The sequence below is a fragment of the Coccinella septempunctata genome, chromosome 7, assembly GCF_907165205.1.
Source record: "Coccinella septempunctata chromosome 7, icCocSept1.1, whole genome shotgun sequence".
NCBI classification, from domain to species: domain Eukaryota; kingdom Metazoa; phylum Arthropoda; class Insecta; order Coleoptera; family Coccinellidae; genus Coccinella; species Coccinella septempunctata.
In genome coordinates this window covers 20,151,016-20,177,215 of record NC_058195.1, presented here as the reverse complement: position 1 = coordinate 20,177,215, position 26,200 = coordinate 20,151,016, and the positions used below count along the sequence as shown (strand labels likewise).

At 35.6% G+C, this 26,200-nt stretch overlaps 1 protein-coding gene and 2 long non-coding RNA genes across 4 annotated transcripts in view; 2 read left to right on the top strand and 1 right to left on the bottom strand.

Moving 5' to 3' along the window:
• Positions 1-304: 304 nt before the first annotated feature.
• Positions 305-26,200, top strand: part of LOC123317891 (disks large homolog 5) — a 128,119-nt gene continuing 102,223 nt past the window's right edge. Inside the window, exon 1 of one of the 2 annotated variants that reach the window (XM_044904505.1) lies at positions 305-716. In XM_044904505.1, coding sequence (XP_044760440.1) covers positions 671-716 — 46 coding nt within the window. In that variant the 5' untranslated portion in view covers positions 305-670. The remainder of the gene's footprint in view (positions 717-26,200) is intronic. The other variant, XM_044904503.1, reaches the window with a different exon arrangement.
• Positions 12,978-13,779, bottom strand: LOC123317893. Its single transcript, XR_006538213.1, has 2 exons — positions 13,084-13,779; positions 12,978-13,025 (listed from the first exon to the last, which is right to left on the bottom strand). It is a non-coding gene; the product is annotated as an uncharacterized LOC123317893 (long non-coding RNA).
• LOC123317892 lies at positions 15,103-15,904 on the top strand. Its single transcript, XR_006538212.1, has 2 exons — positions 15,103-15,798; positions 15,857-15,904. It is a non-coding gene; the product is annotated as an uncharacterized LOC123317892 (long non-coding RNA).

Below are 26,200 nucleotides of genomic sequence, written 5' to 3'. Positions count from 1 at the left end.
GATTGCAAGAAGATTCTTTTTCTTATAAACTCTGTTTCTGCATCAATAAAATGTGTAAAGTTTATAATAAATTTGAATGACGTTTTGGTTATGTTATTCTCACGACTGACACTTCCAAATCCTAACCTGATAAGTTCGTGAACTTGGAACCGGGTCAGTAATCCGAGAAGATCCGTCACGTGACCTCAATGGATCGAGTTAGTAACCCTGAGTAAGTTTCCGAAAACGCCTATTATGTCAGGTCTATGGTTCACTGGTGTTTCTTTGATTCTATGATCGGTGTTTATTTCTCGTCAGCTGTCGAGTGTCATTAGCAATTGACAGAAATGTCAAGTTGGCAAATTGTTATAAAAAGTATTTATTTCAATTAGGTTTCATCAAAGAGTAACCAACTCTTTGGTTTTATCACTTGTGAATTGGCGGAAACTGCCAGTACCAGTTCAATTCTTACTTACAATAAATAATATTATTTATTGTTTTGTCAGCTATGCAGTAATAAGCTGTAGTTAGAAATGGCTCAAATCGATGAAATTGAACTCGCTACTTTCCTTAAAGGAGAAAATGTTGATGTTTCAAGAAACGAATCAAAACAATTATATTCAGAGCGTAGGTAATACGCTTTCTTTCTGTGAAATTAAATGATGATGACTTCGAAACCCTATAGCAAATCATGGCAACAAACAACGAAACAAATGGTGGATCAAATATTACAAATGGTGAGTGAAAAAAGTTATATTTACAGCTATTTGTTAATCCAGTTCCTTACTAGACGCTCATTTTCGAATGGTGAAACTATTCTTTTATTGAATGCTATTACACAACTGATAAAAGGTGCTACTTTCATTTGAATTATTGAATATCACATATTATTCACTGAAGTTCAGCCTTGGTTATTTTCAATTTGATCATAATACGTCAAACAATACCTTCAAAGGTTGCGAAAAATATGCGACCTAGAAAATAATCTATTGGCAAAGGACAATTTCCCTATAACAAAAATTTTGAGAACATTTTCAGAGTATGGTGTTTACTAGAATGCCATTCAAAATCCTTGAATTCCTTATTCTATTTTATATACCATTTCACACTTGTTAGAGATTTCACCAAGAACCATGATGGCATAACTTTTCAAGTATCAACTCAGATTTTAAGTTTTGTTTCAGAATTTGCTTCAGATGTACTTCTTAAACTGGGGTATGAAAGTGTCATCAACTTTAGAATGAACACTAATATACATATAAATAAATAACTGTAATTAAAGCAATAAACCTCATTTCTTCACTCACTGTAAGTTCAAATTACAAAAAAAATATATATTTCTGTATATTGATTAGAATTCAATCTGGGAGGACTCTGCATCTTCCGAAACTTTTTAGAGTTTTCACACCCAGTCTTTGAAAGAAAATCAATTAAAAAATTGAAATAATCGATTTGCTCCTGCTTAAATTCTTTCACTAAGTGTCGGCAGCAAATCAGAAATGGGACTTTGAAATGATAACTTCGAAATGTTTCGGAGTCTATATTCCTTCATCTGACGAATTCTTCTGAATTGTAATTTTTTGTCAATTGACATTAATTGTTTGTTGATTCATTTAATTTTGAATTTACCGGATGTCAGTCTTTCCCCAGTGAATTAATCCAAATACAATCTACTCCTACTGAACAATTGGCCAAATTATTGTTTTGATTCAACAAAATACTGTGGACTCTTCAATTTTTTGTTTATAATGATCCGGTGTGTCATTGAAATTTAAGTGTTTTGATGACCCCTGAACATAAAATGAAAACACTTTCAATGCGAGTTTGAGTAATTTATTAACGAATTCAACTAACGTCAAACTTTCACAATTAATTCTTTCAAAAACTGAACTCTGATGTTGACTGCTAGGGAACTAATGTTTTTCGACCATAGACACCTAATCATCATGGGACACCGCTCTCCACACTCCCTCCTTTCTTTTCAATTTCAGAGGTGTAACCTTTGAAGGTCTATTCATCTCATATACATCCTGGAGTTCTCTTGTCTTGTTATCAGGTTTGTCGGACTGTCCAGAGCTATTACCTACACATATATTTTGATCTTCGTGAATTGAAACAAACTGAGAATCTTTCTGCGATCTACATTCCGGATCAGGTATTCTTTTAATATAAGTTATATGACGCTTATAAAGTTTTCTATCTCTTGAGGAAGTCAATTCATTTCCTTCTCTACTTCATAGTCTTGATTTCCGAATCTGCTAATTAGTTTATTAGGAACTAACATATTTTGCACAACCACTTGATCTCCTTTTTTAATCTTAATTTGTTTAGCTTTCCTTCTATTCTCTTCATCTCTTCCCTCTCCTTTCCTTTTTGTTTATTCATTATGTCGTTATCTCTAGCTTCGTCTTCTAAACGTTTGTTCATTGAATCGTGTATGGATGATATTTTGTCCTTGATGGTCCTGCGAAACATGAGTTGAGGGGGTGATTTTCCCGATGTATCATGAGGCGTAAAATTGTACATTAGAATGAATTAATTTAATTTCCTTTTTATATTCAGCACTATAGCATAGGATATCACAAGGGATATCTGAAGTCGTTTTAAAATGGATCAATTTATATTCTCTACTTCACCATTTGCTTGTGGCCAGTACGGCGTAGTTTTTATCAGTTCTATATCATTATGGTCACAAAATCCTTTGAATTTCAGACACTTTTAATAGCAATCCAGTGGCGTACTAATGAATTGTCTCCTGTTATCTGTCCTTATGCTCTTGGGGTACCCTAGTCTCAAGGGAAGTTCTGAAAGATGTTCAATGATTATGGAAGATGTTGATGTTCTAAGAAATTTTATTTCCTGATACCTGGAATAATAATAGATTATTACCTCAATCATATCTTGATTTGGCAACAGTCTCATCAAATCCATTGCTAGGCACTGCCAAGGTCCTTCGGAAAATCTATCCCTCATGTTATGCTTGTTGGTTTGCTTTTATTGTTTCTGTTGGTGATGAAAATCAGAAGGTTTGTCTTTTTCACATTCAATATTAGATCATTATTTTTTAACCATTTTTGTGTCCTATTATAGAAGTTGGTTTCCGCTCTGACTAAGGCATCTTTCTCTTTTGCTCCAACCAGTAAGTTGGTGTCATCTGCGTAGCTTATCAATGACTCCTCTTCTTCCTCCACAACGTCCTCTAGATATATATATATATATATATATATATATATATATATATATATATATATATATATATATATATATATATATATATATATATATATATATATATATATATATATATATATATATATATATATATATATATATATACAATAGGTAAAATTTCTTGTGCTATATTTTATATATTTCAGGTGCAATTTTCTTGGGTTTAGAGCACAATAAAACTTCAGGTATTCAGATTTTATAACTTGTAATCGACATATGTTTCGGCGTATATAAGCCTTTTTCAAGATTACGAAATAGGAATGGCTTGGACATTTACATCTAAAAATACATTTAAAATCAGTCATAATTCTTCATCACGTGCACATTAACTTACTGCTTTATCTGTAATCTACAAATTATTAATTTATTATAACATTACGAAATATATTGGATCAGTCAATTTGAATTTGTTATTGTTTCATTTTTGACTACCTAGTTTTCCAATTGATCACATGAGATGCCATCTGTGTGCTTGTATGAATAAGTAAATATGGTATTGAAAGTTATTATTTCATTTCGATTATGTTTCACGTTTAGAATCACAGATGTCATCTCAATACAAGTTTTATTTTATTTAAGGATACTATGGTAAATTTTTGATAAATTTTTCAGGTCGGTTCTGTCGTTTATAGAGTTTTTTTCCTTTTGAATATATATCATTTCCAAGAAAGTCCTTATTTTGTTGTTGGTTTCTCTGTGTAGGATCTGAAAATTATCGAAGTCGAAACTATGGTTTCTTGCTATTTCATGTTTCTTTAGGGCTGTAGAATTTTTCGCATACTTGTGGCCATTAATCCTTTTTTTTATATATTGTGTTGTTTGGCCTATGTATACTCCTGGACATTCCTTGCATTTCAGTTGGTAAACACAATTTGATGTTTTATCCTTTGGAATTTTTGATTTCAGCTTGCTGTAAAGAGGCCTTAAGTTGTTTGTGGACTTGTGTGCAATTTTTATGTCTGTGTCCTTGAATATGTAATTAATCTTCTCCGACAGATTTTTTACATATGGGATTGCTATATATTTTTTGTCTTTCTTATTTGTCTCATTATTAGTGGAATTATAAGCTGAATGTATTCTGGTTTTAAATATTTTCTCTACGAATTTTGGTGGATAGTTGTTTCGATTTAGGATCTCTTTTGCTTTTTTTATTGTTTCGATGCGATATTTCGGTGATGTCAGCTTTATCGATCTATCTGCAATTCCTGAGACAACACTTTTCTTATATTGAATTGGTGCTGTTGATTTATAGTTTAGGTATCTGCCTAAGGAAACATGGTCAGGCAGATACCTAAACTATAAATCAACAGCACCAATTCAATATAAGAAAAGTGTTGTCTCAGGAATTGCAGATAGATCGATAAAGCTGACATCACCGAAATATCGCATCGAAACAATAAAAAAAGCAAAAGAGATCCTAAATCGAAACAACTATCCACCAAAATTCGTAGAGAAAATATTTAAAACCAGAATACATTCAGCTTATAATTCCACTAATAATGAGACAAATAAGAAAGACAAAAAATATATAGCAATCCCATATGTAAAAAATCTGTCGGAGAAGATTAATTACATATTCAAGGACACAGACATAAAAATTGCACACAAGTCCACAAACAACTTAAGGCCTCTTTACAGCAAGCTGAAATCAAAAATTCCAAAGGATAAAACATCAAATTGTGTTTACCAACTGAAATGCAAGGAATGTCCAGGAGTATACATAGGCCAAACAACACAATATATAAAAGAAAGGATTAATGGCCACAAGTATGCGAAAAATTCTACAGCCCTAAAGAAACATGAAATAGCAAGAAACCATAGTTTCGACTTCGATAATTTTCAGATCCTACACAGAGAAACCAACAACAAAATAAGGACTTTCTTGGAAATGATATATATTCAAAAGGAAAAAAACTCTATAAACGACAGAACCGACCTGAAAAATTTATCAAAAATTTACCATAGTATCCTTAAATAAAATAAAACTTGTATTGAGATGACATCTGTGATTCTAAACGTGAAACATAATCGAAATGAAATAATAACTTTCAATACCATATTTACTTATTCATACAAGCACACAGATGGCATCTCATGTGATCAATTGGAAAACTAGGTAGTCAAAAATGAAACAATAACAAATTCAAATTGACTGATCCAATATATTTCGTAATGTTATAATAAATTAATAATTTGTAGATTACAGATAAAGCAGTAAGTTAATGTGCACGTGATGAAGAATTATGACTGATTTTAAATGTATTTTTAGATGTAAATGTCCAAGCCATTCCTATTTCGTAATCTTGAAAAAGGCTTATATACGCCGAAACATATGTCGATTACAAGTTATAAAATCTGAATACCTGAAGTTTTATTGTGCTCTAAACCCAAGAAAATTGCACCTGAAATATATAAAATATAGCACAAGAAATTTTACCTATTGTATATATATATATATATATATTTATCCTGCGGTAAATAGGTCCTCTTCTAATAGCCCGATTTCATGGTATTGGTCCTCCGGCTGCGATAAGTCCTCCGTATACGGAGGACCTAACACATCGCGTGTTAAATGGTTCCTCATAGCATAGGCAACCACCTGGCAAAATTTCAGCGGGACGACTTAGAGCTGATTTTTGTCGATTTTGAATACTTTAGTTGCGGCAGTTGTCGCGTTGGACCAGGAGGGCGCTTTCACGCGTATATTGAGTTGTATATTTTTGAGCGTTCTACATAGGATCGGTCCTCCTCGATTATACAAAATTCGAGTCACCGTACTTTGGTCTTCCGTGTTTTCGGCAACACTGTATTCATTCGTGAATCGTACATTACGCTTTGTGTAGATGTTGGATTATTTCATGAGTTTCTGTTTTCAATATCTTGTTCGCAGGTGTAAGGGTATAAGTTATGGTGAACTTGCAGGGGGGCCATTTGAAAACGAAACAGAATGCGGCGAATTGGCCACATTCCTTGAAAACGGAGATTTTTGTTTGAAGGGGGACACTTTTTGTATCATGAGTATTTATTAGTAAAATAGCCTTCCCTTGAACGTGGCAGCTGCATCCCTCAAATTTTTAATAGGGAAGAAATGTTGTGTGATACCTCATATTATGAAAGCTTATGAAGTCAGATTTCTATTTTTGAATAATACTTTTTTCGAAAATCGGATTGAATTTGACTAATTAATGGATGTTCATATTATTACAGAATATTTTCTTAAAATTGTGAAAAAAAAATTATTTTAGAACTATGGGTTCTTAGACATTTAAGAAGTGAAACAGTCATCTCCTAAGCGGGGTGGTTATCCCTCTCGAATTTTCAATAGGGAAAAATTGGCCATGTGATACATCATTTGTAAGCACATCACTAAAGCTTTCTCATATGAAAAATTATTTAATAAAATTTAATAATTAATGGTTTTTCCTCGAATCACCTAAGAATATTTCCTGATTCGTGATCTTGCATAAATTTTTCTCAAAGATGTCATATTCTTTTATTTTGGTACTTTTTTCTGTAACTTCCACATTTATAGGCGAAGAGTTTTCATTTCCTGCTACAAATATCGGCACTTATTGATTTACCTCGTGTTAGGAATAGAACTGTTGATAATTCCTTTTTTGTTATATCTAATAAAGATTATTCTTGTGTCCTCCAGCCGTTAATTGCAATCAAATAACAATGAAATCACGATTTTCATTTAACTTAATTTCTTTCGTCGATTAGTTAAATTGTTTATCCTGCGTTGAGTCGAAATCATGGTTTACACGATTACAGAGAGGTTGGAAATTTTTTCACTTCTTTCGAAAATAACCTATGTGCTAAGCTAAGAGAACGGCTGAACTATTCAATCAGCTTCATTTGGATCGAAATGTAAATCGAAAGTACGTATTCGAGTTCATGGCAAAGTTCCGATAAACTGGTTCAGTGTGTAGTAAAAAGCGAAATGTAAAAATGAATGAAGGGGTGAATGTGACAGTTCTTGGTCCGGTAGCTCTCAATCCAAGATCGAGTACGAGGCAACTTGTAACAGAATCTGGTTCTCAGCGTAGCATTTTGAACATTTCGAAGCGCCATAAATTCCACCCGTACAAATTCCATCTTGTACATACCCTGCAGATGATTTTGACCGCCGTGGCATCTGGAATTCTGTTCGTTTATTCATTTATTGCTGTATCCCGTTACCAAGAATATATCTACAAAAAGACTCCAAAAAAAAAAACTGTCGGTGCGATCCAACCAACAATTCCTTAGGGCTACTTGCGACTGTGTGCCCTCCTGTGACTGAAAAAACCCACCCGTGACCCACAGATCCTTCCACACTGCGGGCATGGATAACCACTGACCAGATCTGGCCACCACTGTATTTCTCATTATAACTATGGACCGGAGACCTCCACTGTGATCTGTCTAACGCTAGTTGTTCCCAGTTATGATTGGCATTAACTGATTTTAAGGATTGATGCAGTATATCCTTAAACCGCTTTTATTGGCCTCCTGTTTTCCGAGCTCTCTCTGTGAATTCGCCACACAGAGCTTTTTTGTGGAGTCTTGTATCTTGCATCCTCAGAATGTGGCCACTCCATCTGAGTCGGGACCTCGTTACTTGAGTCACAATAGTTATACAACTTGCGCGCTGCAAGACTTCTGCATTTGAAACTTTATGGAACTATGTGCATAATGCATATGCATAATGTCTCAGATGACGTTGTTTTGTTTGTGCAAGCTATTTAGTATGTCCCCTGTTGAGCCTCCAGATTTCGCTTCCGTAAAGAAGCGTTGGGAGGACCACTAAACAGCTGTTTTAGTCTTCAGATTGAGGTCGTGATTTTGAAACACTCTGTCCTTTAGTTTCGAAAATATCCGTGAGGCCGAAATACAGTTGTGTATTTCTGTGTTCAGTTTAGCCCTAGAGTGTTAATGAAGCTTCCCAAGTATTTGAACTGCTCGACCTTTCGATGTTATACCGCTCGTGTTCGGTCGCCAGAGGCTCGTTTGTAAAAACTGCGAGTAGGTAGGGTTGGCATTTGAGTGGAGAGGCTTTAAAACGCATCCTTCCCTCTCATCTTACATTCTGTTAGATGTAAAATCGGCAAGAGTTTTGTAATGGCTCACAATTGAATATGATGTAGTGTTGAGGGTGTTGGTACATGAGTCACAAACCACTAGCAAGTTCAGGTAGGTAGGTAGACACCTGTCAGCGACGCGCATTGCTGTATAAACAATTTCAATATCCGCATTTTGAGCGTAGATCATAATTGGTGATCTTAACTGCAAATCGCAGGAATGGAACAGTAGGGTGGAAAATACCAACGGGAGAAGACTAAAGATTTATGCTGAAAAACTTAATGCAGTTGTGATAGGACCTAATATACCGACCTACATACCAAGAGTAAATGGACTACCCGATGTACTGGACATTGTCGTAATGAAAGACATCATTAAAGAAATCAGCATTGATACAATAGAAGACGGAACTTCAGACCACAATCCCATAGAATTCATAGTGGGACATGGTCCAAGAAACGAAGAAGAGGCACAAACCAAGGATCGCACAGACTGGGAGAAATATAAGAATTTACTTCAGGAGAAAATCACGGAAATTCCCCAAATCAACACCCAGGATGAATTAGATGTAGTAGTAGAAAAATTGGAAAATCAAATAAAAGAAGCCTATGAACAAAGCACCAAGAGAATAGGGAAACCAATTCGGAAACATTCACATGGAGATACGCTAAGGGATACAAAGGAACTCATAAAAAAGAACAGAAGACTCACAAAAATCTACAGAACAACAAAAAGAGAAGAACACAAGAAGAAACTGACTAAGCATAGTCAGATATTGAAAAATGCTTTAACAGAACTGCGTAATAACAGATGGCACCAGAGATTAAGTGAACTGAATTCAATAGATCACTCAGCTTGGAAAATGCAAAAACGCTTACGACGAGAACGGACAGTTATACCTTGACTGCATGGAGCTAACGGAATGGTATACACGAGACTTGAAAAAGCCGAAGGACTTGCGCCGACTCAATTGAGAGAGAAGCCAGAATAAACTACAGAAATGATGATGACAATGAAGATCTAGAAGAAGAAGTGGAGGCAAACGAAGAACTGATGATGGAACCACCGGAAACCGAAATCATTCCAAAACCGGCTTCACCAACAGAGATCAAAGAGATCATAATGAAATTGAAAAATAGGAGATAGGGAGAAGATAGGATAACGAATTATATGTTGAAGAAATTGCCTAGAAAAGGAATAGCAGCCTTGACGAATATTACAAATGGAGTGATGAGGACCGAATACTACCCAAAGAGATGGAAAACTGCACAAATGATAGTTTTCAACAAGCCTGGAAAGGAACGGAAATTTCCTCAAAATTATAGACCCATCAGCATACTATCAGCACTAGGTAAAATCGTCGAGAGGGTTATCGCTAAAAGGCTGAATGAGGAAACAGAAATGTTGAAGATAATTCTACCCGAACAATTTGGATTTCGACGAGAACATTCTACTGAACTCCAATTGCTACGGCTCATAGAATACGTCACCAAAGGAATATGCAGACCAAACAGGCCACAGGATTAGTTCTGATGGATATCGAGAGAGGTTTTGATAGAGTATGGCACGAAGGCCTAATCTACAAGATGAAAAAAGCAGGATATTCGACCAAGCTATGCAAGATTATAAGGAACTATCTGAGGAATAGAAACTTTTATGTGAATATAGATGGAGCAGCCTCTCAAACCAGACAATTGGAAGCGGGAGTGCCTCAAGGATCGGTACTTGGACCTCTGCTTGACGTAATATACGTTTATGATATCCCGAAGAATGCTAGAAATATGATCACCTTGTACGCAGATGACACGGGAAAAGCGTTCAGACATCGACGCCCAGAAATCATGCACCAGAGACTGCAGGAAGCCATAGATGAATTACTCAAATGGTGCATCAAATGGAAAATCCAAATCAATGGAAGAAAGACTCAAGCAATATTACTGCAAAAGAGAAGATTGAGGATGGAAGAAAACCTTGAAGTTGATGGAGAAGAGGTTGAATGGAAAAATGAAGCAACATTCCTAGGAGTGACGCTTGACAGTGGACTTACATGGAAAAACCACATCAAATGTGCTGTTGATAAAACAAAAGCCGCAATGAGTAAACTTTATCCACTCAGAGGCAGAAGAAGTCATATGAATAAGAACATCAAGTTGACGATGATTAAAACTATCGCGCGACCACAACTCACTTATGGATCGGCGGCATGGGGCTTCGCAGCCAAGACCCACATCAAGAGAATACAGGCCACTGAGGCCTGTATTCCTTGGAATGGCGATGGATGTACCCTGGTTTGTTAGGAACAAACAAATCTACAAGGACTTGGAATGGGAACCAATTACAGAATTTATGAAGAGAAAGGCGGAAAGGATATTCGACAAAGCCAAACAACATCCAAATGAGGAACTAAGATCCAACGGAAGAAGCTAGAAGGTCAAGAACCAACCACCGAAGACCGAGAGATCAGTTAAGGATTTAAATGTAACAAAAGAAGAGCTTAACCTATAAAAGCTATAGGCAGCATACAACTATCAACACGACTATGATCGTGTGAGAGTCCAGAAACCATAAGAGTCAACTGGTTAGCAGGCAAAATGCCCGGAACCTATGAAGAAGCAGTTAAGGGTTTTTAGTGGGTCTCGAGCTCAAGAGAGTGAGAAACCCCACACTTGTTCCCCCTCAGGAGAGGATGGTTGGTCTGATTCGCAGATTTTCTCCCTGCCTCACCAAAAAAAAAAAAAATTGAGCGTATGCTGACTGCCTCTGTTCTATTCATCTGACTCTTCTATTCTCAAATAATATATGATAATTAAACAGTAAAATCATTTTCAGCCATTACAAAACTCTTCCACTGACATCGTTATGACGACAACCTCGGCGACAACTTATGAGGGATGCTAACCCGCCGTATTACACAAAAATGCAGTCTGACCACTTTCTCCATCTTTTCTGCACTATATAGTAGTTTTCCTAAAATTTTCAATTATTATAAAACATTTTCAGAACATGTTGTAATTTTTCATACCCACATCAAAGCGCTTTGCCGCCAGGTGTTCCACTACCTGACCTTGCGAGTGGGTGCTGACTCATGTACACTCCCAAAACTAAATAATATTTAATTTTGGGCCATTACAAAACTCTGGACCATTTTTGTTGCCAGCTCTCGGACCATGTGAAGTGATGAGTGAGCGATTGACCAATGATCTAAATTTCGTTGGGTTGATCCCAAATCCCAAATTAACTTTGTAAATTCATACACTTCACCAAGAAAAACTGAATGTTTCGGCTGGAATCTTTGGTGATCGCATAAGTGGCCCTTTTTTCTTACCAGGAAATCTGAATGGAGATACGTTCAAAACCACATTGATTCAATACGAGTATGTTGACTGACATTATCGAGAAAAATGAGCAATATTCAGAAGATGAGTTGGTATTTCAGCAGAATGGGGTTACTCAACAATAGATTTCCAAATCGTTGGATTGGAAGAAGAGGATCTTCAGAATGACCCTCACGATCGTCTGACCTTTCACCACTCGATTTTTTTTTTGTTTGTTGCGGGTTCATATACAAAATAGAATTCATTCTACTCAGCCCGAATTCTCAGAAGAATTACGTCATCGTATTGTCAACGAATGTCAACAAATGACCCCAGCGATGTTACAAAATGTTCTTCAACGAACATTCGAACATTTGTGAAACTAATAGTTTTCAATAATTAGTTATAGTTTTCAATGAATTAATTTTCTAACTTGTGATTCTTATGGCAACGTCCTTTTGGAAAACTAATTCACATAGTAGCTGTTTCAAACTGAAGTTGAACTTTCTGTTGATTTTCCTGACCTAAAGACTTTCTGACATTTTCGCAAGCAAATATTTGCTGATTCAAGTAACTCAAAAAACTGAATAATAAACAGAATCGAAAAATATGACATCTTTGAGAAAAGATTCATGCAAGAGCACGAATCAGGAAATATTCTTAGGGGATATGATGAAAAATCATTAATTATTAAAATTCAATTCAATTGTACAAAAAGCTGCAAATTATGAAAAGTTGAAAGAATGAGCTTTCAAATGATGTATCATATGGCCAATCCTCTGTATTAAAAAGTCGAGAGTTGTACACCCTTTCATTCGAAATATTCTTGTTACCACAACACGTGATGATTCACTACAGACAAAACTACTGGAGAAACGAATCGAATAATAAAAACCGTCAATTTTATGATCATTAATTCCGGCAACACTGTCGGAGGACAGTTTCATTGTGAAATGAAAAGAAAATTATACATCGGAAGAACTATCCACCACATTTTGGATATTCTATATACAGCGGAAGACTGAAGGATCGTAAAATGGATAAAAATATATACACATGGAGGAGCCAAAGTGAACATTTTCGTGGGAGGACCCAAACATAGTAAAATGAGAAGAAAATTTTTTTTTTCTTGACCAGTATTAAGGCGGATTCGCATTCGAACCTTGCCAAATAACCAATATACGCAGAGAAATCTGATATATATTCATGGGTTCTGGTAGAGGACCTATTGCTGGATCATATGGTGAGGACCTATAGATGCCGGGATGTAAATATATATATATATATATATATATATAGTTACGTATTGGAATACTTATTTGCCGGAGAAAACAGGGAGAAATATTTGGGAACCTGGCAATTGTCGTTTGGGCAATTAGTAGTTAGTCGTCATTTACATCTATATTTCGAAACTGATTGCGTTTCTTCTTCAGGATGCTAAAATATACATAATAAACGTGGTTACAAAACATACAAAATAAACATTAAAACTTACATCCGACAAGTGTACTATAAAACTAACAAGGAGAGCATCAGGAAGTTATACGATCACATTTAAAACATTATTTTTCTCTGCTTAACAATGAAACAGAAACAAGCTGGTGTGGAGTCAAATCACTTCTTATAGGTTACTGTCACAAAATAAGGTGAACCACAGAAAAGTAACAAGATCAAGTAATGACATCCACTGTATTGTTATCGTCACGACATCGGTCTAGGGATAACAGGTAACTATACACAACACTCAGATTCTTCAGGTCAGTCTTTTTATTAATATTATTTGTGTTCTCGTTGATGAAACACATTTCTAGAAAAGTTCTTTTGTTGTAATTTGAACTTGTGCTTAGTATTTCGACGTCATCATATAGGAAAGTATGGCCAAGTAAGGACGAGTGGCTTGCCAATGCACACCTTTCCGGTCGCAGTCTAGCATCACTCCTGTGGAGGGCGATGCGTTTTCTTAGGCATTGGGCTGTTTGGCCAATATACACCGAGTTACAACCTCCACATGGGATACGGTATATGACGTCGGATCTGGACATGGTTGGTACTTTGTCTTTGATCTTGCTGAAAATGTTCTTCACAGTTAGGGGGTTGTATCTGGCGATCCTTATATTCTCTATCTCATTCAATATGTTGGTCAATTTTCCTGTCAAAGACGGGACGAAGGGCAGGGATACATATTTGAGTTGTTGGCCCTGAGTTGCCAGTGTCGTTGTTTCCTCCAGTGGTCCTCTTCTTGCTGGGTCAGGGGTTAGAGAATGGAGACATCTTTCTAAAAATACCCTGGGATAGCCGTTTTCTTCGAAGATGTTGAGTAACCTTTTTTCTGAAGTTTTCAGGAAATCTGGGTGGCAGATATTCTTAATTCTGCTGAACATTCCCTTTATAAGGTTGGTTTTAGTGGCCCAAGAGTGGTTGGATCTATAATGAATGTAGCGACCCGAGGCAGTAGGTTTCTGGTACCAATCAAGTTTTATTTGGTTGCCTGTACATCTTACGACTCTCGTGTCCAAAAACGGAACACTGTTTTCGGTTTCTTCTTCCACCGTGAACTTTATGTGCGGATCGAAGCTGTTGAAAATTGTCAAAGTTTCAGCAGTTTTATCTTCAGGAATAGAAAACAGAAGATCATCAACATATTGGCAGGCTATTGGCAAGTAGAAGGGCAGCAGGGGAATGCAGAATTTCAGGAGTACCGACATAATGATCTGGGCCAGAATAGCACTAATCCTATTTCCCATTACACAACCAAAAATCTGAGAGAAGAAGGTGCCATCGAATACAAAGTAATTAGAGTCAAATAGAAATTTAATGATTGATATAAATAGGGACATTTCTATGGTTGTGACCTGCGATATTCTGTTCCATTCCGACTGGATGATTCGCACAATCAGCTCTAATGAGATGTTAGTGAATAAACTGACAGCATCCAAGGAAACAAGCTTGTAACCTTGAGGTAATATGAGGTTGTTAACCTTCCTGCTGAATTGGAAAGAGTCAGCTATAGCATATGTGGAGAAGTCTGAAAACGCTTCTGTGAGAATGTGCGACATAAATCTACTGAGTTCCGCCGTAGCTGAACCAATGGTGGATACGATGGGTCTCAATGGAGTGTCGGTTTTGTGGATTTTGGGAAGTCCATATATTCTTGGTGGAATCGCCTTGTATGTAGTCAGTTGCCTGGCGGTGGCCGTGTCGATAAAACCCCCATCTTTCAATTGTTTAACAATCTTGTTGTTCTTGTTTTGGACATCGTTTGTGGGATCTTTTGTCAATTGTGTGTAGGTTGATGTGGCCACTAAAACCAACCTTATAAAGGGAATGTTCAGCAGAATTAAGAATATCTGCCACCCAGATTTCCTGAAAACTTCAGAAAAAAGGTTACTCAACATCTTCGAAGAAAACGGCTATCCCAGGGTATTTTTAGAAAGATGTCTCCATTCTCTAACCCCTGACCCAGCAAGAAGAGGACCACTGGAGGAAACAACGACACTGGCAACTCAGGGCCAACAACTCAAATATGTATCCCTGCCCTTCGTCCCGTCTTTGACAGGAAAATTGACCAACATATTGAATGAGATAGAGAATATAAGGATCGCCAGATACAACCCCCTAACTGTGAAGAACATTTTCAGCAAGATCAAAGACAAAGTACCAACCATGTCCAGATCCGACGTCATATACCGTATCCCATGTGGAGGTTGTAACTCGGTGTATATTGGCCAAACAGCCCAATGCCTAAGAAAACGCATCGCCCTCCACAGGAGTGATGCTAGACTGCGACCGGAAAGGTGTGCATTGGCAAGCCACTCGTCCTTACTTGGCCATACTTTCCTATATGATGACGTCGAAATACTAAGCACAAGTTCAAATTACAACAAAAGAACTTTTCTAGAAATGTGTTTCATCAACGAGAACACAAATAATATTAATAAAAAGACTGACCTGAAGAATCTGAGTGTTGTGTATAGTTACCTGTTATCCCTAGACCGATGTCGTGACGATAACAATACAGTGGATGTCATTACTTGATCTTGTTACTTTTCTGTGGTTCACCTTATTTTGTGACAGTAACCTATAAGAAGTGATTTGACTCCACACCAGCTCGTTTCTGTTTCATTGTTAAGCAGAGAAAAATAATGTTTTAAATGTGATCGTATAACTTCCTGATGCTCTCCTTGTTAGTTTTATAGTACACTTGTCGGATGTAAGTTTTAATGTTTATTTTGTATGTTTTGTAACCACGTTTATTATGTATATTTTAGCATCCTGAAGAAGAAACGCAATCAGTTTCGAAATATAGATGTAAATGACGACTAACTACTAATTGCCCAAACGACAATTGCCAGGTTCCCAAATATTTCTCCCTATATATATATATATATATGGATAACGTTATACTATATATATATGTATATATATATATATATATATATATATATATATATGGATAACGTTATACTATATATATATGTATATATATATATATATATATATATATATATATGTAAAGGACTTATTCATTGGGTATCTAGGTTGAAGTTGAAATTTTCTTTAATGTTTACAAACGTTTCGGCGCATCCGCCTTCTTCAGTGTAAATATAATTTAAAAAGACATCACAATCTAAAAATTGCACACATTAATCAAATAAGTAAAAATGATTGCGAAATATCTCACAATTTGTTTTCCTTGTTGTTTGGATGTTGTCAAGTGGGTGCTGTCATCTTTATGTCATAGATCTAGAATTCAGTCCGTTCTTCATTGATTGTCAGTTCTTATTCTTCAATCTGGTGATCGTTTCAACAATGGCATATAAATACGGCTCAGATTTTTAGTGTCTAATCTGTCATTCACTGTGTTCTCGTCTGCCATTTGAATATGAATCATTTCCAAAATTTCTCTTTTATTCTGTTGAGGTTCGATTGCTAAAATTTTGGTGTCCTCGTAATTAAAGTCGTGTTTTTGTGTTTTCTTATGCTTATTCAGTGCTGTGCTCGCGTTTTTTGTGTATTTATGTGCGTTTAATCGGTCTTGAAGTCTTTGTGAAGTCTGACCTATGTATTGTTTGTCACAATCTCGGCATGGCACACTGTATATCACTTGTGACTTTTTCATTTTTGGTGTTGAAGCTTTAATCTTACTGAAAATCTGGCCTATTTGATTTTGCGGTTTGTGAACTAGTTCTCTCTTAAAAGGTTTCATGATGTTGTTAATTTTCTGTGACAGACCCTGGATGAATGGTAGGGGTATCCGTTTAGTGTTGTCAGTTGTGGATTTTTCTTTTTCTTGCGTATTGTATAGTCTGTGTGTTCTTTGTTTTATAAGTTTCTGAACCATAATCTTAGGGTAGTTGTTGGTGAACAATAGTTCCTTCACATCTGTTAATGTCCTTTCTCGCAGTACTGGTGATGTCAGCTTTAGCGCTCTGTCAATATATCCTATTGCTGTACTCTTTTTCTGGGATTGGTGGTGATTAGAATTGAAGTCCAAGATGTGAATGGAATTTTGTTCCTTTCTGTACCACTGTGTCAAAAGCTCTCCATTTCCTCTCACAATTGTCATATCCAGAAAGTTTATGCTGTTGTTACTTTCCTCCTCCAGTGTGAATTCTAATGATTCATGGATATTATTGAAATGGTGTAGGATCTTAGTAATTTCGTCTGGTGTTGTGATAATTATACCATCATCCACATATCTTTTGTAGAATGTTGTTCCATATTGTTCCATGATTTTTTCTTCAATTAATTCCATGACTAACTGGGCTACAGGGCTAGACACAGGGTTACCCATGGCAACTCCTTTGATTTGTTTGTAGAAGCTATCCTCGTATTGAAAATAACTGTTGTTCATGATGAATTGAATAGTTTCTATAAATTTTTCTTTGGGTATTTTTGTGAACTGTGATATTTTTTCCCAATTTTTTTCAATTGCCTGCTTCGTCAAGTCGATGGGAATGTTTGTATAAAGTGACTTCACATCCAATGAGTATAATCGGTGGTTATTTTGTATTTTGATGTTTTTTAGTGACTCTTTTAGATGAAATGAGTTTTTTATATAGTAAGGATTAGTGTTTGTTACCTTTGAAAGGATGTTAGCCATATATTTTGACAACTTATACAATGGTGATTGTATGAATGAGACTATTGGTCTCAGTGGTATGTTCTCCTTGTGGACTTTTGGTAATCCATACATTTTTGATATTTTACTGTTGTGGACAATCATAGTTTTTGCTTCTTGTGCTGTGATGTATTTCTCTTGTAACCAATCTTTGACTATTTTGTTGTTCTCCTTTTCCATTGTCACAGTCATATCTCGTTTCATACCTTTGTAGGTTGTTTTGTCATCTAAGAGTTCTTGCATTTTTTTGTTATATTCATCCTTGGTTATTATTACTACTTTATTGCCTTTGTCTGCTCTGATAACCTGTAAATCGTTGTTGTTTTTCAAAAATGTTTTTGTTTTCATGAAGTTTGATTTGACAATATTTTTCTTTTGTGATCTACCCTTCAATTGTTTTTTGTATGTATTGAGAGTTTGTGTTATGTTTGTTCGGATGTGGTCTTGATCTTCCCTAGGCAATTCTTCGATTGAACTTTCTATTTGTGCAATTATATCGAAAACTGGAATTTCTCTCTCTCTGTCTACCTCTATAGCATATTTGGGGCCCAAGTTGAGTGTTTCTGTCACGAATTCAGGTAGTGTTGTCTGTGTTAAGTTTACTATTCTCGTTGTTTCTTTATTTATCTGTTTACAACTTTTCTGCGAATTTATCATTTTCTGGATTTTTCTGTCATGAATGGTTTTATGTTGGTCTATTGTATACTTCAATTTATGGTTCACATGTCTTTCTAGGATGTTTCTCGAATTTTTTCCCTTGATGTTTTCGAATTCGTTGAGTATTGTGTGGATTTTACCCTCTAACCTATTTATTATTTTGGTCGTGTCTGTTATCAACAAGTTTATCGTCCGGAAGATGAAGTTGTTTTTTAGTTTCTCATATTTGTCAGTGAGATATCCGCAATCGTATACAATATGATCTGTTTTCAGCTTTAAAAATGTTGGGCATAATCTATACTGTTTGCACTTAAGCAGGAATATTCTTCTGGTTTTTGCTTTTTTTGAAAAACAACAACGATTTACAGGTTATCAGAGCAGACAAAGGCAATAAAGTAGTAATAATAACCAAGGATGAATATAACAAAAAAATGCAAGAACTCTTAGATGACAAAACAACCTACAAAGGTATGAAACGAGATATGACTGTGACAATGGAAAAGGAGAACAACAAAATAGTCAAAGATTGGTTACAAGAGAAATACATCACAGCACAAGAAGCAAAAACTATGATTGTCCACAACAGTAAAATATCAAAAATGTATGGATTACCAAAAGTCCACAAGGAGAACATACCACTGAGACAATAGTCTCATTCATACAATCACCATTGTATAAGTTGTCAAAATATATGGCTAACATCCTTTCAAAGGTAACAAACACTAATCCTTACTATATAAAAAACTCATTTCATCTAAAAGAGTCACTAAAAAACATCAAAATACAAAATAACCACCGATTATACTCATTGGATGTGAAGTCACTTTATACAAACATTCCCATCGACTTGACGAAGCAGGCAATTGAAAAAAATTGGGAAAAAATATCACAGTTCACAAAAATACCCAAAGAAAAATTTATAGAAACTATTCAATTCATCATGAACAACAGTTATTTTCAATACGAGGATAGCTTCTACAAACAAATCAAAGGAGTTGCCATGGGTAACCCTGTGTCTAGCCCTGTAGCCCAGTTAGTCATGGAATTAATTGAAGAAAAAATCATGGAACAATATGGAACAACATTCTACAAAAGATATGTGGATGATGGTATAATTATCACAACACCAGACGAAATTACTAAGATCCTACACCATTTCAATAATATCCATGAATCATTAGAATTCACACTGGAGGAGGAAAGTAACAACAGCATAAACTTTCTGGATATGACAATTGTGAGAGGAAATGGAGAGCTTTTGACACAGTGGTACAGAAAGGAACAAAATTCCATTCACATCTTGGACTTCAATTCTAATCACCACCAATCCCAGAAAAAGAGTACAGCAATAGGATATATTGACAGAGCGCTAAAGCTGACATCACCAGTACTGCGAGAAAGGACATTAACAGATGTGAAGGAACTATTGTTCACCAACAACTACCCTAAGATTATGGTTCAGAAACTTATAAAACAAAGAACACACAGACTATACAATACGCAAGAAAAAGAAAAATCCACAACTGACAACACTAAACGGATACCCCTACCATTCATCCAGGGTCTGTCACAGAAAATTAACAACATCATGAAACCTTTTAAGAGAGAACTAGTTCACAAACCGCAAAATCAAATAGGCCAGATTTTCAGTAAGATTAAAGCTTCAACACCAAAAATGAAAAAGTCACAAGTGATATACAGTGTGCCATGCCGAGATTGTGACAAACAATACATAGGTCAGACTTCACAAAGACTTCAAGACCGATTAAACGCACATAAATACACAAAAAACGCGAGCACAGCACTGAATAAGCATAAGAAAACACAAAAACACGACTTTAATTACGAGGACACCAAAATTTTAGCAATCGAACCTCAACAGAATAAAAGAGAAATTTTGGAAATGATTCATATTCAAATGGCAGACGAGAACACAGTGAATGACAGATTAGACACTAAAAATCTGAGCCGTATTTATATGCCATTGTTGAAACGATCACCAGATTGAAGAATAAGAACTGACAATCAATGAAGAACGGACTGAATTCTAGATCTATGACATAAAGATGACAGCACCCACTTGACAACATCCAAACAACAAGGAAAACAAATTGTGAGATATTTCGCAATCATTTTTACTTATTTGATTAATGTGTGCAATTTTTAGATTGTGATGTCTTTTTAAATTATATTTACACTGAAGAAGGCGGATGCGCCGAAACGTTTGTAAACATTAAAGAAAATTTCAACTTCAACCTAGATACCCAATGAATAAGTCCTTTACATGTCATAAAGAACTAGGTAAAAATGAATTCAAGTATATATATATATATATATATATATATATATATATATATATATATATATTAGACTGATTCAAAAAAATCGACTTTCTTTTTTTTCGAGAAACACACCCCTAATTATCTTCGGGGCATTGAAAAATGACGTCTGTGAAAATATTAGCCGAAAATATTATTATTTAGAGGTCGCTCATCGAGGATTTCTATTTTCCCTACTAATAGCAGGTGAAAAAAATTCATTTCTGGTTAAAAAATTCCAGTTCGCAAACCAATGGACGGATTCTATTGAGCTATATATTTTTATGTAGGGAATTAGGTACTCTACAAAAACTGTCTCATATAATTTTTCCATAAAACGGATTTTCGAAAAGTTATTAGAGCTTGAAATAAAATTTTGTCGAAGTAGCAGTTTTTACTCGGATATTGGGGAGAAATTATTGAAATTTACTTTGAAAATCAGAATATAGTTCTGGAAAGATACAATTAATATAATTCTATGTGGATTCAAATAATTTGTGACATCCTCAAATAGTCAACCTCAACAATTGTAAGAGAGTTAGAAATTTATACTCTTCAGAATCAAATTATTCAGCATCTATTATTTCTCATTCACTTGGGTCAGAAAGAATGATTGGTTTTGTGCCCTCTTTCAGATTAGTGTTTGTTCTTGAACCCAGTACTTGTCTTCAGTTTCAGTCATAATACAATTTTGTGTATTCATTATTTTTATAAATCCAAAATAGCCACTATCACAAAATAGGTAGTGAACTATCAATTTTTCAACAAATGTCTCGATATTTGTGGGATTGGTAGGTTTAATGATATTAGATATAAGTCGCATATAGAAAGCATTTATTCGGTTGTGAAAAATAATATTGGTGTTGGTATATTCAACATCTATAATACATAATATGTTCTAAACAGATAATTTCAATTTTTTTTGTTGCAATCCGGAAAACGATGACGATGTTCGTTTATCAATTGTAAAAGAAACTGTAACTGTTTATTCTTCATTCTTCTTTTAGTAATTATTGCATTCAATTAAACCAATAACTCGCTCCGCTGAATTGTTAACAACAGAAAGATCCTATCATCTATATGTTACTTTCACTACAAAATGTCTTCTCCAATGAAATCATATAGCGAGAATTTTGTGAATGCGGCCATTTTGGGTTTGCAAAAATAATGAATACACAAAATTGTATTATGGATGAAACTGAAGACAAGTAACGAGTTTAAGATCAAACACTAATCTGAAAGAGGGCACAAAACCAATCATTCTTTCTGACCCAAGTGAATGAGAAATAAGAGATGCTAAATAATTTGATTCTGAAGAGTATGAAACACTAACTCCCTAACAATTGTTGAGGTTGACAATTTGGGGATGTCATAAATGAATTAAATCTAAATAAAATCATATCAATTGTAACTTTCGAGAACGATTTCCTGATTGTCAAAGTAAATTCCAATAATTTCTTCCCGATATCCGAGTAAAAAGAGCTACTTCGACAAAAATTTAATTTCGAGCTCTAATAACTTTTCGAAAAGCCGTTTTATGGAAAAATTGTAAGTGGCAGTTTTTGTAGAGCACCTAACTCCCTACATAAAAATATATCGCTCAATGGAATCCGTCCATTGGTTTGCGAACTGGAATTTTTTAACTAGAAATAATTTTTTTTTCCCTGCTATTAGTAGGGAAAATAGAAATCCTCGATGAGCGACCTCTAAATAATAAGTTTTTGGACTCATATTTTCACAGACGTCATTTTTCAGTGCCCTGAAGATAATAAGGTGTGTGTTTCTCGAAAAAAAAGAAAGTCGATTTTTTTGAATCAGTCTAATATATATATATATGGATAACGTTATACTATATATATATATATATATATATATATATATATATATATATATATATATATATATATATATATATATATATATATATATATATATATATATATATATATATATATATATATATATATATATTTACATCTGGCATACTTTATTGCGTCTCCCAGAAATACGCTACCTAGGTGGAATCTGATCGAAGTATATTAATCTACGCAAAAAATTACGTAGTTTGGTCGTTTCAGATCTCAGATATCTTTATTAATAAAGAAGTTGATATACGCACATTATTGCGTCCTTTCATGGTCCTACCATTAGTGCGTCCGGCGTATATTTTGTTTTCATATGTAGCACAATGCTGCGTCCGAATTTTATTCAATCTTTCACCATTAGCATGTTGTTGCGTCCAGCGTAGTTGCCACATATGTTTTAGAATCTGGTACAGTAGGATTATTCGAACTCGATGACGTGATCGTATTATAACATTTGCTCCACCTCTATATTTATGATGGCTCTTATCCTTAGTTTGTGGACTGCTCACTTGGGGAATCGTATTTCAGAATGTTTCAAACACTCTTTAAGTGTCTTTTTGTCAAGAAGAGCTGTGATGATTATGTAATAATTTTAAAAACGTTATATATTTCATTTTCGTTTTTTTTTTTTTATAACAAATGAATGTGAGAGAGTGGTGCTCTGGAGATAACTTAAATTAGGAATGCATTAACTGCAGAGTTGTTAGTTTATCCTACGTTTGTCCTATGAACAATTTGGCAGTCTGGAGAGTCAACTACTCTCTCAGGGTAGTTAAATGGACGGCGAATGAAATTCTCGAGTTCGATAGAAGAGTTTGAATATGAATCGTAGCCTGCATCCTAGCTCTTCGATATACAAGGACTCTCTGCTTATAGAAGGACGAAACCATTGAGCATATCCTCAGTGACTGCCCAGCGGCAGACAAGGTTCGCTCAGGCTGGTTCAAGGCGATCTCATGAACTACTCCTCCTCTGTTATCACCTCTTCCCTTTGGAAGATGGCACTGGAGGTAGAAGTTTAGCTCTTTGATCTTGTTTATGTGCCACAATAGACCGCTTTGGTCGCGGTACTCGCGGTAGCAGGTCTGGGGGATTCGACAGATGCGCTGAACAAACTGTAACTGTAACACTTCGATACAAAGGATATACTTTCCTCGAATGCAGGAAGACAGGGGTTTCAAAGTTTGCAATACCAAAATTATACACAAAAGTTGGAAATGGAATAAGATTATTGAGAGGTCAAGACCCACTCAAGGGAATAGTAGCTCATCATAAAATCAAAGTCAAAGTGCTGGAGTGCTTCGGAGGAGCTAATATCCGACATATGAATCGATCTTACGCTAGTAGGAAAATCTATCACGCCAGCAAAACAAAAGATATTAGAGAGCCTGATTAGACAAGCAAAACTGAAGTTTTCATTCGAATATCATATGAGTAAGCATATACTTTATATATTTCAAGAGATTGAAAGACCATGACTTGCTGTAAAAATCATCTTCTGCTTTTCTGGAGTCGGCTGAGCTGATGTCGGAAACGGGAGGATTTGTGTTAGGTAGTATAAGAAGAATATAATGCAAGTGGTCACCTCAACATCTTGCAGGGCTAGCCGTGATCGACGAAAACTCTTATGCACATCTTGTCCGCTTGCAGAATTCATACTTTATCAGGGTATATAGAGAGACACAATGCGAATTCCTTACTTCCATCTGAGAAAAGTTTATGGCATAGACAAATAACCAAAGCTCTCATTTGTACCTCCAAAGACCAAAGCAGTTTTTGAGAATGATAAAGCTCGCATATATTGCAATTAAGCTATTTCAACAACTTGGCATATGCCAAGTTGTTGAAGAAGCGTGTATATACACGCAAGGGCTCGATAAAGTTCTGCCACAAAAAGAGCTCAAAGAATTTCTTGTGTCGTATTCCCTTCGCTGCTAAAAATAATGTGGTAGTGAACGAAGAACAGAAAAGTGAAAAATACAAAGGATCAATGTTCGAACAGGGGGCTTCATACCCAGGGCACAAAGTTTGAATGGTAATTCTGATTGAAGAATTTTTAGATCTGAGAACTAATAACGTAACTGAATTGGAGATTATTCTGGCCTGCAGAACTCTGGCAGAATGAAGGACCATCTCAAGAACGTGGGGACAACACCTGGTTCTGTCACTAGGGCAAGAAAAGGGGTTCTGGACGTGACAATGTTCAACGCAGCTTCCAGAAGAAGTGTTAAATCTTGGGAAATGTTGACCTAACCATCAATCTCTGACCAAAGGATAATCGAATATAAAATAACAGGGGAGGAACTGATCTACCATTAAGATTCATCTGAAGCAAAACTTACAACAGTTCGAAACTAATTGGCCAAACCTCTCGGACTACGATCTGGAACAAAAAGTCGATTAGGGAATTTTGGAGGCCTTTCACTCCAGTTATCCACTCCCGGAAGTTTGAACGAGTGAGGATGCATCTAATTAATCCTATTCGTGCATGGACTCATGCCGACGATTTTGAAATCTTTGGTGATCTAGGCTCTATTGAAGACTGCGTTTCCTGCAGCGTGCTTTGTGGACTAATTCTTGATTTGGTGTGGCAGAAATCAACTACCATTGAGCATTTTTGAGTGCAATGTCACCACGTACACCAGGAAAAAGAACTATTTATTGTATAGTTATAGTCTTGATGGCAGCGTCCTGAGCAAAAAAAACGGAGATAAAAGATCTTGGCGTTGTTTTGATCAAAGTTTTACATTTGTTCCTCATGTTAATCATTTACTTGGTACGAGGCCAGGAATGTATGAATTCATCGTGCGTAATAGCAGATATTTAATTTTCTGATCCGGAAACCATGATTTTGCTGTTCAATACATTTGTGACGAGCAAACTGGAGTTTGGATGCATTGCTTGGAACCCAATATACGATTGCCATACACATCACAATGACATATATTCCGAGAGCTGGCGACGAAAATCGGCAAAAGATTTGTAATGGATCATAATTAAATATGAGTTAGTTTTGATGGTGTATATGAATCAGCACCCACGCTAAAAGGTCAGGTAGTGGAACATCTGACGGCGACGCTCTTTGATTTATGTAAAATTACAATATCTGTACTTTGGGGTGACTATTGACTGCGTCTCTTCTATTGATATGTGGTCTGAATATTTGTTTCACAAATAATATATGATATTTGAGCAGTAAATGCAGTTTCAGCCAATACAATTCTTTTGAAACAACATCGTCAAGGCAGCAACTTATGTGGTGTACTGACACACTGCGTTTCACTAAAATGATATCTGACCATTTTTTCAAGTTTTCTGTTCTATTAACTAGTGACAATTTTCAATCATTACAAAATACTTGTAGAGTGTGTTGTAATTTCATATACCTACATCAAAGCGCGTCGCCGCTAGATGTTCCACTACCTGACCTTGAGAGTGGGTGCTGACTTATGTACATATCATATTAAATTATACGCCAGTACAAAACTTTTGCCGAATTTCGTTGCCAGCTCTCGGACTAATGGAGGCTGTTCAGAGAAGTTTTTTCGAGTAAGATCATGCTGTTTTGTTGAATAAATTCGGTGCAGTTAAGCTTGATGTCAGGAAGGGCTTTGTTTGTTTGAGGTTCCTTCCTGGACCCTTGAATGGCAC